At 35.7% G+C, this 16,485-nt stretch overlaps 2 protein-coding genes across 2 annotated transcripts in view; one reads left to right on the forward strand and one right to left on the reverse strand.

Annotated features, from left to right (window-relative positions):
- Window positions 1-16,485, reverse strand: part of LOC110372045 (adenylosuccinate lyase) — a 43,511-nt gene that overhangs the window by 1,243 nt on the left and 25,783 nt on the right. The window contains exon 2 of the mRNA XM_021328560.3: window positions 339-634. Coding sequence (XP_021184235.1) covers window positions 339-634 — 296 coding nt within the window. The remainder of the gene's footprint in view (window positions 1-338; window positions 635-16,485) is intronic.
- The window catches only part of LOC110372047 (uncharacterized), a 35,411-nt gene continuing 22,346 nt past the window's right edge, over window positions 3,421-16,485 (forward strand). The window contains 4 exon segments of the mRNA XM_021328562.3: window positions 3,421-3,587; window positions 14,785-14,981; window positions 15,430-15,559; window positions 16,106-16,205. Of these exon segments, the coding sequence (XP_021184237.1) occupies window positions 3,537-3,587; window positions 14,785-14,981; window positions 15,430-15,559; window positions 16,106-16,205 (478 nt within the window). The 5' untranslated portion in view covers window positions 3,421-3,536.

Consider the following 16,485-nt stretch of genomic DNA (forward strand, 5'->3'; position numbering starts at 1 on the left):
ACGTAAATACAATTTGGCAATACGCAATAAATCAGGAAGTTGCTTTTAATTAATAACGTAAGCAAACATATGGATCTGTCAGCGTACATCGAGTATTTCGTAGTACATACATAAGAGTTTAATGATTATTGCTTATTGTTCTAAGTTATTGTATGCTAAACATATCTGTTGTAATGGCTGCGACGTTTGATTGAAGTCTTAATATAGGCTATTTGTTTTGTCTCCTGTAGCGTAGTAGTACCTACGGAGTATGTTAGAATTTTATGATCTTTATGAACGTCATCACCCATTAGTGTTTTTATGCAAACTAAGCTTTAGTTCAAAATCTTGATACTCACTTATACTCATCAGCGAACTTCGCAAGCTGGCTAATAATGGCGCCCAACCTCGGTAGCAACAGATCCAGTCCATGTCTCAACACAATAAGATCAGTATTATCTCCCACATAACACGAGGTCGCTCCCAGGTGTATAATAGGGGCGGCTTTAGGACACCTCTCAGCTAAGGTATGGACATGAGCCATGACGTCATGGCGGACTTTCTTCTCGTGAGCTGCAGCAGCTTCGAAGTCGATGTCGTGGATAGCTGCTTCTAGTTCAGCGATCTGGTCGTCGCTGATGTCAAGACCCAGCTCCTGGAATGACAAGAGAAAAGTAACTTTTAGCATGGCCCAATTTAAAGTCAGGTTGGAGCTCTAGACAAGGGCACGAATGCTGTTTTAGTAAGGAAGCTCACTTAGCATATTCATCCAAAATGTTACCCCTTTAGTTGTTCCTAAATGACAACAGAAAATTGTGTAGGTCACTTTTTCTTCTTAGACTATGTATGGAATAACTTGTGTTTAAACAAAAATTGCAGGACAAGCATATAGGTGTCTTCCATCATTATAGGTAGTACATAAACTTAATGAAAGGAAAGTCAACAAATAATGAATTAGATCATTTCCCAAAACACCTGTAAATGTACGTAACGTGTTTTTCAAAAGATTTTTCCTGTTTACTTTCATGGTGTATCGAGTCGCAAAGTGTATCGTAAAAGCAGAATACGAGTACTTTTCTAAGAAACCAATGGCGCCTATAAAAATGATCTAACATTTAATTCTGGTTATGAAACCATGATCCATCTGTGTGCCAGTTAGTCATTTGTAGCATCACAGCATTTTATAGATCAATATGAATTAAAAGTATATTTTAAGACTTTAAGTATACCATTCAAGAAGCCACAAGGCTTTGTGGTTTTATTCAGCACTTGTTTTTAAGGCAATTAACTTGCATTTGTGATTCGACCTTGTTATTACTTCATCACTTATACTTTATTTCAGTCCTGGAACTAAAAAGAGAAGGATTCAGTAGCTGTGGATTCTTCTCTAGATTTTAAAGTAGAGTTCAATATATGGCTTTTAAATAAAACTACTTTTACGGATTTTATCGCGGTTATATTGTATTATTTAATCCCGACGTTTCGGATCCTTTACACGTCGGGATTGAATAATATAATATAACCGCGATAAAATCCGTAATAGTAGTTTTATTTAAATGTCTAATATTCGCGTAAGTGTCAGAAATCAATATATGGCTTTTAACTACGAAATTATTACAGAAGTATATGAGTGTAATAATAAAACTTTAAAAGATAAAACAGGCAGCATTGTGTAACAAATATTATGACGAAGAAAACATAATTTTAATTTATTATTTTATTACAAGTTACAAACATGCAAACAGTTTGTAAAACGAGCACATTCTGTTGCTAAAATATTTGGACGTGCAGTATACCTATTCGTTCACTTTTTTGCTGAAAATTTTAACAAAACTTAGTTACCTATCCATGCATTAATTACATCGATTTCAACTAAAAAGGTATCTTATTAACACAATATATTATTGTCAGTTGACTCCGATAGATGTCGCCCGCAGTTACAAGAGTAAATAAAAATGTTTACTGACTGCCAGGCGGAGTCTGTGTTTATGTATAAAATAGGTAGGTGCCAAAAATTTCTTGAGTTGCAACCATTAGGTAGGTAATGCTTATTTCCCATGACACTGAAAATGGCGGGTTCGAAACCTGGTAATTAATGTAAGAGTACGTTTCAAGTTTCATGTAGGTATGAAACTCGAAAAAACAAATAAGTATTTTAAAGAAGGAGTAGATTTATGAGAAAATTAGGGTACAGAAAGCGCCACAGAACTCCAACACTAGAAATCCTCATAACTCTTCTGAATTTACCACCTGCAAAACTTATAAAGACATTTAATGTGTCACGTCCAATAATGGGAAGGATTACAAAATCTACCCATACTTCTCACTTCAGTTAAGCAACCGCCCTTTTCCTTTGTCTATGAATTGGTCAAGTTTTTGTTAGAAAACGAGAGCTCGTTATTTAGGACATCGGTTTAATAGATTTCTAACCTTCGATGAGACACGGTGGATTGTTCATTATGGTAAGCTGGCGCAATTAATTGATCGCAAGTAATTAGTATTGCGCACGGTGTTAGTAAGCTGGATAAAATGTAATAAAGTAATTGAATATTGGGAACTGTCGTTAGGTTAGCCATCCCTATTTTATTCTAGGCTACTATTCTATAGGTATTGATATAATAAAGAGGAACATTTTTTGTTTGTTTGTAGGTAAAGGCTCCGAATTCCGAAAGTACTTAAACGAATTGAAACATTCTTTGACTGTGAGAAAGCTACACTCTTCTCGAGTATAATAGCAGGTTATATTATATCCTGCTACGTAAAGTAGTTCCCACTCGACGCGGGTGTAACCGCGGGAAAAAGGCTAGTCTCATATACATTCAAGATGTTTTGTTCTGAAGATAGAAAATAACTTTAAGCAGGGTGCTAAGTCATGACAGGGTAGGTTCTATGGCATTTCTAGACTCAGACAGTAAATATTTGTCACTTATTGAGGGCAGATGCAATCAAGTAAATGAACATGCATATTTTATGAGCACCATCACATTAGCGAGAGGTAATGAAAAAACATGGCGTCCATCAGTTGCCTGTTTTCCCGCGCAAATTATAAAATCGATAACAGTTAGTTTACAAATTAGTTTAATTCCATTTCTTTATGGTAGTTTGTTGAAGTAACAACGTAACGTCTTTGTCTTGACATTAAAAAACGAATTAAAATTAGAATACCTGATATTGTTTTTTTTTTAAAGAATCGTGTCGCAATTTGTCTTAAAAGACTTCAAATCAATTCAAGTTCGAACGAGCACCATAAAAAAAATAGAATAGTAGCCTAAATATGGCGATAACGACTAGATCAACACGTAAAAACAATACAGAAAACAAACATACAACCTAAACCTATAAAGATAAGGTCAAATTTCGTAAAGCAGGTGTTCAAAGGTACCATGCAACCTGCCCTACTAATTCGCTAGAAGAGATAAGATTAGAACTCGTGTGCTGATAAAACCATACAAAGTGATAAGTACAGTCACACAGTGAGGGGCGTCGGTTTAGCGAAAACGAACATAAAGACAAAAGAGGACTCATTTGTTAGTAGTGATATCAAAGTGTGAGTGAAAATGGTGTCCGTGCAAACTATAGCGACGATAGTCGTGAAGACATTCAAAGTTGTAAGTAAAAAGCAAAGCAAATATCTTTAAGACTGCGTTTCACCATTGAAAGAAATATCAGGGTGCGGCTTGGATGTTGACCACAAAGCAAAACTGATTTTTCTATCAACTATTGCTAGTAGACCAAAATAAATGGAGAACTTCGAATTCTTATGCTTCCTTCTTACAATAAGTAGGTATATTACTTATAAGAAATATAGAAATGTCGATAACATTATCTAAAGGGTAACATTATGACCACCTGTCCGATAAGGAAAAGGACAGAAAATCATACTGTAGAGAAATTATGAGATGCAACAGGAATATATCATCGATCTTGCTGCCTAATATTTTCCCAAACTACATTAGTCTGATTTCCTCAACCCAGTTACCCGGACAACCATAACCCTTGGAAAGACTTTCAAAAATTATTCATCATCGGTTAAAACACGAATAAGGTAGCGTGACAAATCCAACGCAAAAATCGGTAGCGAAAACTCAAAACAGGAAAATCCTCAAAAAAATTATTTGCATTTCACCATGAAGGTACCTAATTAATGACTCTTGTGTGAACAAATGTACCTTATTGAAATATTAAATGCCGAAACCTTACTCATCAAGAGAAATGTTTATTTGTTGATCACTATATTAATGTAGAAGCAATACAAAAATACTGACATAATTTAAAAGAAATCTTAGTGCTGTTATCAATAAATAAATAATAAGGTTTATTTAAACTAAACCTTTATTTTTATAACCTAATAACTGTAGTTTTAACCTTTGTGTGGTTTCATAAGATAAGTAAATAATAATACATCAAGAGGACGAAGCTGATTCATCAAAGTTACAACATGACAATAAAATATCAATTATTGCAAAAAGGTTCAATATTCCAGGAACAAAGAAAATAGCTGAATCATTGAAATGACTTGAACGGGAGCAAAAATAAGTAAATTCAAATACAATTCTAGCTGGATATGTATTGTCTGAAAATGATGATGTCATGTTATGTGATAAAAATATACAAGCATTTATTGATATAGTTGATTGAAAACCATCCAATATTGGCTAGAAGGTGACATGAAAGTAGATACAATGAGCTAAACTAGAACAACCATAAAGGAACTATGAGTGACAAAGTGCACAATTGACTGTTTTCTTGAAAAGGGCTAAATAAGAATGGTCGATGATGAAGTAGAAATGATAGATCCTAAAGAGTAAATCGTAAGTTCCAAGCAGAGCGACATTCGTATTTTTATTCGTGATCATATCTGACTCATAAAGCATGGTGTTAATAACGTCACGTACATCTAAACTAAGTTTATTTGGCACATGTATGTGTGCATCAACGTTAAGGTTAATCGGCCCTAGCGGCCTCATTCCCTATCAAGCTGATAACATGATAACCACACCTACGCGATACAGCGTAACTCCACATACTTCTTTAATTACTGAATTTCTTTTAACGTTTATGAATAGAGCATGTTTTAATTTACTGGAAGAAACTGTTTCTGTAGTAACTTTCAAGTCAGCTTTGGTTTCTCTTACTTCAATATCAGTCATCATCCGAGACTTGATAATTATGATATCATCAATACAGGTTATCTATGGAGTTTTTGCACAAATGTTTAGTTCTATTATCGCACCTACTAACAAATGAACCAAAGCCTCTGCCATGTTCTAATTAGCCATGAGACAATCTTGAAGACTTTATTAATACTTTGCCATTACTTTAGTTTTACGTTCAATAGCTATATAGTCTTTAGCTTCTCTCTTGCTTTGGATTTTTTATCTCCAGCAAAATTATGTTTACAGCTATACTCTCACTAACCAACTTTATTGAACGTGTACCATCTTCTAACTCATAACCAGCAGTAAACAATTCATCATTTACGTTGTTCTCATCTTGTGGTCCTTCACAACCGCAGAGCACGTTGCAAAACAGTAGAACAAACAAATTTATCAGATAATGCGTTACTCACTACATTGCTAGAGGTACGTAGTGAGTAATACTATGACTAATGTAGCTCATGGGTTGAATGCAAACCTGGATGTATAGGGATTCAATTGTTTTTGATGATTCATACATATTTGCCATAAATAAGTGAGACACTGAACATTGAATTCTAAAACAAGTTGAAAGAGAGACAAAACCCACCCAAAACATAAATGTGAAAGACTGCCAAGTTCGATAATATGGGAACGCTTCGCCTATAAAAGAAGTGAGATCTGAATAAGTACCAAGTTCCATACACATACCTCAGTTAAAAATAGTTACTTTTTAATGATGCTACTTGGCAAGTTTTCACACACCTTGTTATAAACCTACTAAATGCAATGAATCAAGTATTTAATTTTCTATTAAAACTTGCCAAGTAACATCATTAAAAAGTAACTATTTTTAACTGAGGTATGTGTATGGAACTTGGTACTTATTCAGATCTCACTTCTTTTATAGGCGAAGCGTTCCCATATTATCGAACTTGGCAGTCTTTCACATTTATGTTTTGGGTGGGATTTCATTTATTTTTGTAAGGTTGTTTATTTTATTTTTTGACGTGACAACGTCTTATAAATCGATGGAGCCGGCTGCACGCACGAAAAAACATGACTCATGCGGCGTTACCTCGCTCTGAGGCGTTCCGTTTAAGGCTTGAAGTGCAAGCGAGAGCACGCAGCGAGCGACAAAGAGGCACAATCGGCAGCTACTCACGTTGTCACGTTCAACTATCGTCAGTAAAACGACTTTACAGACAATGGTTTTTCATATGACTAAGTTAGTTAAGGAAATGACTCATTTATTCTATCTTTCAGATTTTTTAATATGCACGCTTCTTACAAAGAAATGAACTAGATTTACCAACTGACTGACATGACATGTTATCATATATTGTGTTTGTGGATCAAAGTTACACATTCGTTATTTTCGAAAGTGACTCACACTTGGCCGTTTTCAGATTTTTACTTTACTTTGACTAAATACAAACCTTTGTAACGAATTTCAGATCGGTACGACCATTCGAAGATACATTATATAAATATAGATAAATTTAGTTCGTTTTAGTTCCTTAGGGGTATAAAACACCTTCATTATTTTAAAACCGACTCACACTTGACCATTTTCAGATTTTTCCCTTTACCTTGACATAAAGACCTACCTCCATGCCAAATTTCAAGTCAATACGACCATTGGAAGTGGTCTAGGTTTTTGATGAGTGAGTCAGTCAGTCAGTCAGTCAGTCAGTGAGTGTATAGTAAAAATAGCGATTTTCTGACGTCAATATCTCAAGACCTACAATAGGTATATTAATGAAATTTTGTATTTTAGATAAGTGAGGGGGTCTCAACAGAAACTTGAAATTTGATATGCGTGAACAAAATAGATTTTGAGTTATAGGGTGTTCGAATTTGGCCCGAAATGGTTCGTGTAATATAACCCACGGCCGGTGTGTCGCTTTTTTTGCTCGAACTTGGCGGACACACTGCCGTGTGTCTAGATTGGAAATGATACCGGAGAAGGGTCCCTTAGGAGGGTATGTACAGAGTCAATAAAATAAAAAATAAGGACACTTAATTTCAATTGTCAAGGATTAGGTAAACAATACAAATAAATGTAATGTCACTGCCTTAATTTGAGAGCTTACCGTCAGCTCATTAGCAAGAGTAGTAACTTAATTTGTCATTTTTGTATTAGTCATAATGTTTACGTTATTACACCTGTCAGTCACATTCATAAATAACCATGTCGAACTGAATACGTTTAAGTGTATGGCAAGGTCTCCATTTAATTAAACTAATGCATTGAATACACAAATGCAGTTTAATTTGATAGCTATAGTCTATAAGGACAATGGGCAGATTGGTATACCCCACCAATAGCAATGTCATATATATCATTGGATAGGCCTTTTTATGTAGAACAACATTTACTATGACAGCTTTGCTGACATGTTTGTCCGTTCTGAGATATAGATCAAAAACTGTGCAAAAGTTAGAACTAAGTAATCTATTGATAACTCAAGTTTTTAAAGGAAAATCTAAGTACTACCAAGTGTAAGTCTTGTAAGTGCTACCTGCTGTGCCCGTTAGGGTCCATAATTGTTACTATTATGTAGCATTTCAACCTTTTATTGTATCAACTGGATTTTGGGCGTAATGAGAAACCGCACCAATAGCAAAGTCATATATATCGTTGGACAGGTCTTTTTAATTGGAACAATATTTACTATGACAGCTTTGTTCTATTGTTTGTCCGTTATAAAAGGTTGAAATGCTACATACCTAATAGTAACAATTATGGACCCTAACGGGCACAGCAGGTAGCACTTACAAGACTTACACTTGGTAGTACTTAGATTTTCCTTTAAAAACTTGAGTTATCAATAGATTATTTAGTTCTAACTTTTGCACAGTTTTTGATCTATATCTCAGAACGGACAAACATTTCAACAAAGCTGTCATAGTAAATATTGTTCTACATAAAAAGACCTATCCAATGGTATATATGACATTCCTATTGGTGGGGTATACCAGGTCCCATATATTTGTGCCCATTGTCCTTTCAAGTGATTGCAGTGTCTGACTTGAAAGCCATTTCTAAATTGTCTACCACAAGCTTTCTTCTAGTCAAGTTGCGAAAGTATTTCCTTTAATGCTCTACTATTGTTAGACTTTACTACTGTCACTATAGTTACTACTATTGAGACAAGCTCTTTTCCGCAGTTTTGCCTACGTTCACCGGGAACTACTCTAAGCACCCATGTTATAAGGACCTGATAGTTAGAGATTGTTAAAGATTGAGGATGGTTAAAGGTGAAGACTGGGTTAAGGAGGTCAAATAGGGTGGTACTAGTACTCAGCTGCATCTGGTTAGACTGGAAGCCAACCCCAACATATTTGGAAAAAGGTTCGATAGATGATGATGAGTTAGAGATGGTTACCGTGGCCGTTTAGTAGCCGTGGAGTTTCTTGTCACTTCTTCTCCATGAGACTTACTCCTTTGAACCGTGTAACCGTGTACCTAAGCTTAACTGTAGGTACATAAAAACTCTTATTTGACTTTAGTTCTCGTCTATATCTTCACTGCTTCAGTAATACTATACCATGAAAGCGTAGCAAACAAACAACTAAAACCTACATTTTCTGACTACCTAAGATTGTTAGTATACGCAGTTTCTAGCTGGCATTACAGATGCATGACATCTCGATCTGCGTGCGCACAATGGCTCTCCCAAGCGGCCTGGACAATCAAATCGTACGCTATTTACCTTGAATATGCTTATTATGTACTTTGATATGTACGTGATCGATTTGCTCTGGTAGTTTAGACTATAGGGATTTATTTGTTTGTTTGTATTATTGCGTATATATTTTTTAATTCAATGAAAACGTTGTAAAAAGAACGATGAAGCCTACATTGACTCTTTAGATCAAGACAGACAAGTGAAAAATTGGTCATCAGCCACTTTAATTTGAAACGTGGTGTTAAAAAGGTAATGCTAGGATTAAATAATCACCTAGCTACACGAAAGTTCACGGTTCTAGCACCATAGGCGATACATGATTAGTAAACATAAATCCTGTGGTGTTTAAAACGAACCTATGAAATAGCAGTTTTAGAAAAAGATTCTGTATCAAAAGCATATCATACCTACTTTTTAAATGACATATACAACAATAGCTTCCGCCCGCGGCTTCGCCCGCATAGAGTTTGATTATAACGCGTTTCCAAGAGAATTATTCAAGAGTCCGGGATAAAAACTATTCTATTTTCTTTCTCAAGGTCAACTCTATCTCAGTACCAAATTTTATTAAAATCAGTTCAGTGGTTTAGACGTGAAAGCGTAACAGACAGACAGACAGAGTTACTTTCGCATTTATAATATTAGTAGGGATTGAAGATTCCCCACCAATTCTTTCACAACTAACACATCCCCATCATCAAGTTTTATAAAACAGCTGAAGCTAATAAAAACGTCACAAATACTCATACAATCATCTTAATCATAAAGATCGTGATTTGCACAGGAAGACTGAGACCTTCCCGTCGGCAGTAATTAAACTTGTTATAGCTAATTACTGGCAGACGGTAGACTCAGCTGCTGTCAGACAGACAAACGCAGGATGTTTACTTAGTGAGATGGTTAGAAAAGCTTTTCTATGCGTTTAGGAAATGCGTGGTAAATTATTGTTTGAGTTGATCGTAGATTGGATTATGGTGTAGTATTTTATTTAGATGTTGATTTGATTAAAGAGCTTCGACTTGGACTTGAATAGTTACTTCGTATGCTTAAGATATTTAATCATCAGCAGCTTAGGTATCCTTTTTCAAGCCTTTCAAGGTTACTATTTTCACATTAAAAATACTTTTGTGGTCGTTACCTTTTGTGGGATGCATTCAAAGACAGATAGAAATTCGAATATTTTGTCCTAGTCAATCGGGTTTTAATCTCTTTCAACTTAACATTACAATTATTATCTAACAATATATTTTGCACTCAATAAAACATATTTACGCTCCAAAATCTCTCTCATCTCATCACCTCTCTCAAAGTCAAGTCATATCTCCTTAACCGTTGACCCGACCCCGTGACTAAGGACTTACACTAATTGTCACCATCCTGACTGCATAACAAATGACTTGGCCAGGCAGATGCACTTCACACATGGTGAGACACTTCATTTTTGCAACTGATATGAGTAATTGGAAGAGGTGCATTTTGAGGACAGATTTATCGAATAAGTTGGCAGAAGATGTGGTACTAAGATTTTTGTCGTGTAGTGGGCTTGTTTGTAAATACGTGTCTCATGCAAGACATAAGTTCCTGTAGCTTCTAAAACACGAGGTGTACACACTGGTGCGGTTTCCCACACGAATAATAATGCTTGTTAGAAAGAAGTTACCTAAGTTACTAGTTTTATAATAAAAAGGGCCGATGTGATGAACACTTTGGCTAATCAACAGCAGAATCAACAATCCAGGCTATTGTTACTATTTATCTAACTGTAACTTATACTTGAGGATTTTTTTGAATATTTGTGTAAGTATTCAAGAAGTAGAGTATCTTATGTTGTAAGTACTACAATATGAGATATCTATGACGTAACCAGGCGATCTCGATGTGGCATCACATCACGGGTCAGTAATGTAACGATGAAATAATTCAGACGCAATCCATTGATAGCAGCGTATTATTGACGCGGGGGTCACGAGTCAAAGGAATACTACTGTTTGTTACTCACTCGGTTATCACACTATTTTATTTTTAGCAGCTGGGCCTGACGTTCTAAGATCCATCTACTTAAAATGTGAATTAAGTCTTTTGAAAGCGTCTCAAGCATAGTTTTTAAATAAATGATCATTTTATAAAAGATTAAGTAAATTATAAAACAGCAGTTTAGTTTCACCCGCATTTCATTTCATTTAGGTACTCTGAGCACCTGAATGAAAAGTCACCTATTATAACTTACATTAGTAAATGGGTTATCTAAAATATAGGTATGTAATATAGGTTTAATCGGTCCCATTCCCGAGATTAGCGCATTTTAAACCAAGCAACTTTTCAGCCTTATTAGTTTGGAACTTTGAGTCTATAAGTAATACGACAACACATGGTACCGAATCTGATAATCAAATGAACTACAATTATTACATTTAATTAAGATTAACATGAATTTAGGTCCAGAACGCCGTAGCAAGGGAATGTGGTCTGATAGTGAGATTGTGTGTGGTCTATGTTATCTAGCGCATGCCAATCTTTAACTAAGTAAATGACTAGGATTACTAATAAGTTACACAAGAGATTATTTAGGATTTATACAGTATGCTGCTTGTTTGCATTAAAACCTCGCGTCACTAGATTAATAGAGAGTAACCGTAGCCATGGTACATGAAGGGCTCCAGAAGGAACATGGTGGGTTTCAGTCAATACGAGTCTCGACGCAGTGAGGGTTCACTGCACCCATAGCGATCTCCCACCAAAAATAAAAAGCGTGTAAAAAATGTATTGTAACTTCTGACACTGCATACCTTAATAAAAGCCGGTATTGTATGCATCTGTTTTATCACAACAATTGAAGGTTATTGAAAACCGCAATGTAATTGCATCAAGAAAAAAGGCTATAAGAATGTATTTAAAAGAAAATCTGAAATATGGAGAAGATTTAATCACCCGTAAAATATTTTTCTTTAGCTACGTCTTTTATTCAAATACTTGCATTGTTTGGTAACTTTTTTATTGGGACGACAATGATTTTGTGATGTCGTCATTCGATCGTCAATGTCAATAAATGTTTAAGATAAAGAAACGTCTCAAGAATAACTTTTTATCAATACTTTGTGTGGCGTTTCCTATATTTTACAGAACAATATTTGGTATGAAGATAAAGGTGGCATGGATTGACTAAATCCAGGATTCGAATGTGTCAACTAAGAATATAATTAATAAACTGTTAGAAAACGTGGTCTCTTTGAAATAAATAATGGTTTTGTGGAGAAAAAGCCACTACATTTTAAGACAAACTAAAAATGGTAAAGACTAAAGTTTCAGTGGCGATATCGACAATTTACTCCTCCATGTAGTCCATAGGTACCTACAAGTAAAACTTTTCTATACAGTTAGAATACAGACCTACATACGTCTTTCACTAAAAAAGTCCCACTAACAAGTCCACACGTGCTTAATTAATGGCAAAGTTCACTTGAACAATTAAGTGTAAAGCAATTAGAGAATAAAACCTTGACTTTAAAACTAGTCTCAGATTTCTGCACGCTTTTACCCCAGAACTATTAAATGCATGCAACAGTTTATGAATATGGAATTATAGGGCGGTTCGTAAGGTCTATTTTTCTTTGCAGTTGTAGAAGAAAAATAGAGGTGACATCATCAAAACATTAGCCTTAATTTTGCGGCACTTTCGACTTTTACTCCTTTGTATGGTTAGGTTTTGTGATTACAATAGGTAAACTCGTAATATGGTTTTGTAATTTCTGTATCTTTGCCATCAAAGCAAAGCTTCTGCATACAAGCAAAGTACTTGATTCAACTTTCCATAGAAAACTGATCGAGTATCTACTCTTATTTAGACTTAGGTTAGACCCACAGAATGATCTGTAAGTCAAGAGATTACTTAAATCAACAGAAACAATAATACCTAATCTCATGAAATTATTCATCCAACAACACTTTAAAAAATGACTTATAAACCAAAAATTATCGAGATTACACCTTTGTATTGATAACAAAGGTACGAAGAAGAAATTTGAACTGAAACAATAAAATTGCCAGAATCGACACAAAGGCGGAATATTTCTCGTAATCGGAAATAATGACTGTACGGCAGTTATCGAGAATCGCTTGATACACACTATCTTATCGATTGCTGACACACAAACTATGTACAGCGGTATTTACCTGCCGCGAATTATTTGCACAAGTTTTCACTTTTTATGAAAATAATAATAATTGTAAATAGCTGAGTGTTTATTAAGGAAAAGGGCTAATAAATGTTTTTCGTTGTTGCAAATCTCGTCTGTTAGCTTGCACAGACGATTATTTACTCGTATCCTTTACTAATATTTATATTGCTAAAGTGTAGGGCTGCCATTTCGAATTTCGCCAAACCCGGACAAATATTAAAAAAACCCGGACATTTGGCGTAAATCGCATTTTTACCCCGGACGAGTCTGATTTTTTTTTTAACAAAACAAGACCTAGTTTTTAATATTACTATTACTACTATTATGTTTATACTTAAATTCAATGAGGTGCTTCCTTACATGGAACGTCAGGGCCATATCTAGCTCAAGTAGTAGGTACCTAGTATTGAAAGATTATGACTTAATATTTCGAAGGTCATAAATAAGAAAGCTCATATGGAAACTAGGAGTTAGCTTCTTGTTAGTAATAGGACTTAAAACGGCGCTACCTTTTTGATAGGTTAGACAAAAAAATGTTGAAAAATACAATCAACCGTAAAGTGAAGTCGCCGAAAATTTTGGGTCACTAAAGCACCTAAACTTGTATAATAAAAAAAATCCGCAAAGTGAAGAAGCCGCGAGCGATGCGAGCGCAAAATTTTTTGAATATTGGGATATTAAAGTAGCTAAACGGAAAAAAAGATAGTGTCAAGAAAGGAAGCCGCGAGCGAAGCGAGCGCGAAAATTTTTGAGTTTTGGGACACTTCAACTTCTGCAGCCTGTGTGTCGATTGTAATTCAACTCGTAAGAAAAATGTCCGGGACACTTCTTGAAACCCCGCCCGGACGTCCCCCGGACGGCCTCCAAACGAGGACAAATCCGGGGAAACCCGGACGGATGGCAGCCCTACTAAAGTGTAGTGTGAAAAGTTCTTTTAAAATTTCCCATTTGAGTTTCCGATGAAATTGCTCAACTAATGTAGCATAGAATAGAGATTGATCAAGATAAAGATCAAAGATTACGTAGAACATTAGTCACACTATTTTAGATGTTCCCAGTTATCCAATGAAACAAACGGATCACTCTTTTGCAAAAGGAAAAAATACAATGACTGAAAACTTTAAAAACCCGGATACATGTAAATCCTATCCAAAATAACTTCATCATGAAACCTAGTCGTCAACAGGATCCTCACTATCTATGACTAAGTTCCTTCGGCACGCAGCAACCGGTAGCACCCACTGATTAGCCAGATCCTCGGAAGTCGAGATAATGTACTGAACAACAGGAAGTAGATCATACCTGCTAATGACTAATATTGTTACTCGACTGTTTCGTAAATATGCTGAGGAAGTCGACAATTGGGAATGCATATTGTTCCGAATAGAAACGGGTCTAGTTAGTAAGTTACTTATTTATCTATAAGTACATTCATAGGAATGACGTACCTATTAGGTATACCGGACACTTAAGTAGGTAAAATGCATAATCTCATTTAGATTATTTAATTGATTTCCAATTAAGTGTCAACCAACAACAGTAATGTATTGTTTTTTCCTGCAAGGAACAATGTCAAGCATCAAGTTACGGTGATCATTAACATGATCATTCGTTTATGTTTCATATTTCTCCATATTAACTTCATTGATATTATTTAAGGAGGCAATTAGATCATTCAACACTAGGTCAAAATACAGCAATTGCCTCCATTTAATCCCCCCCTCCCCCACTTAATACCGTCACCATGACGATTTCAACTTCACATCTAAACCTCTGACTAACCACATCTCATTTCCCCAGGTCCTGAACATAGTGATCCTAGTTCTCTACCGAACGGGTTACAATGGCGAGTTCCTCGGGGTGGGAGGTACCTGGAACCTCAATGAGGAGAAGAACCCTGACGCTGAGATAGTAGCCTCTGGAGTCATTGTGGGCTACCTCATATACACGCTGGTGCAAATCGTCACTTTCCTGTTTGGCACTACTGAGCATAAAAGGTAACGTGTTGATATAACCTTGTTATTATCTTCGGACTACTTGTTCCTCGGGAAGTCACTCTGAGAGAAATATTTCATAGGTTTGAAGATGACAGAAATGTTATAATCATAAAGCAATAAAAGTTGACTTGTATTGGGAGTTTAAAGCTAGACATTGATGAGGCAGAATAATGTTATCGATGCTTCATTTTCAATAGACTTTGGCTAGATATCTAGTCATCAGCATATACTGAACAAGTAAGGATTTGGCGTTTTTAATGTGAACACGTAACAGGAACAAGTGGTCCCTTGTATACTCTTCACACAGGTTCATCTAACGATTCGTGCCAGGTTACGTGCCGGTGACTATAAGTTGTTATTTAAAGCAAATGGATCTCTAGATTCCCTAAAGCATGTCAGCCACAAATATTGTATGCGTTTCGCTAATGACTAAAATGAAAATTTCCAGAGCACTGTCAGAGATAGTGATGAACTTCGTGGGCGTGTTCCTGTGGATCGCGGTGGGCGCAGTCGCGCTGCACTACTGGGGCGGCTACCAGGGAGAACACCAGTACCAGTTCGTGTTCGCTGAGAAACAGGTACGTTTGACACTGTTAATCATTAGAAACGGTAGGTCTTGGGCCAGCCTCAGACTTAATTACTGGACGGTTTTACAAGAACTCTGAAAAGAATACCAGTTGTGCCAATACAATGAGTAATTCATTCATAGAATATGGCATTTCAAATAGATAAGTTTTTGATTATGCGTTCAGATAAAGATCTTTTTTTAACGACGTCAAAAATTACCCTTCCCGCTGTGGGTTAGCAGTGGTGAGGGAGTGTCAGACTCTTACTGACTAAAAACCGTTGTGTTCCGTCGTAGGCCTTTTATGAACCAGGGCCGCGGTATCTGTTTCGAATAACCTGCAGGAGATAAAGGTCTTCCAATAAATCTCGTAGTTTGAGGCACGAAAAACTTTCGGTATGGCAAAGATTCCGTGAACAAAACAAAAGCAGTGCGTCATCTTTGATCTGTTATTTAGCCATACATAAACTCCTCAGTATACTATACGATACATCCAGAGTTAACAATGATTAAAATTATTAAATAACAATTTATTAATATTATTTCTATCTATTTCCAGGTTGGTTTGGCAGTGGGCGCCCTCTGCGTGATCAACGGCGCAGTTTACTTGCTAGACACGGCGCTATCCGTCATCCACTTCACTAAAGAGATGTAACTTAGTGCTTAATGTTAATAAACTTAATTTTATTTAATTCTAAGTACAGCTAAGTTTACCTAAGTGTTTTACACGAACGATTATTTCCGAACAAATAAGTTTTTTGTTTCATTCCTTTTTCGAATGAGATCTGAGGATTGAACATAAAATATAATAAACTCTAACATATATTTCGAACTACCATAGAGTTTTCTGCATATTATTTTATTATATACTTAAGGAAACCGAAACGATAATACAATTCAGTTAATTAGGCAACTGTCAATTCAAAAGTCTTGTTATAA

Source organism: Helicoverpa armigera, chromosome 2 (assembly GCF_030705265.1).
Source record: "Helicoverpa armigera isolate CAAS_96S chromosome 2, ASM3070526v1, whole genome shotgun sequence".
Taxonomy (NCBI): domain Eukaryota; kingdom Metazoa; phylum Arthropoda; class Insecta; order Lepidoptera; family Noctuidae; genus Helicoverpa; species Helicoverpa armigera.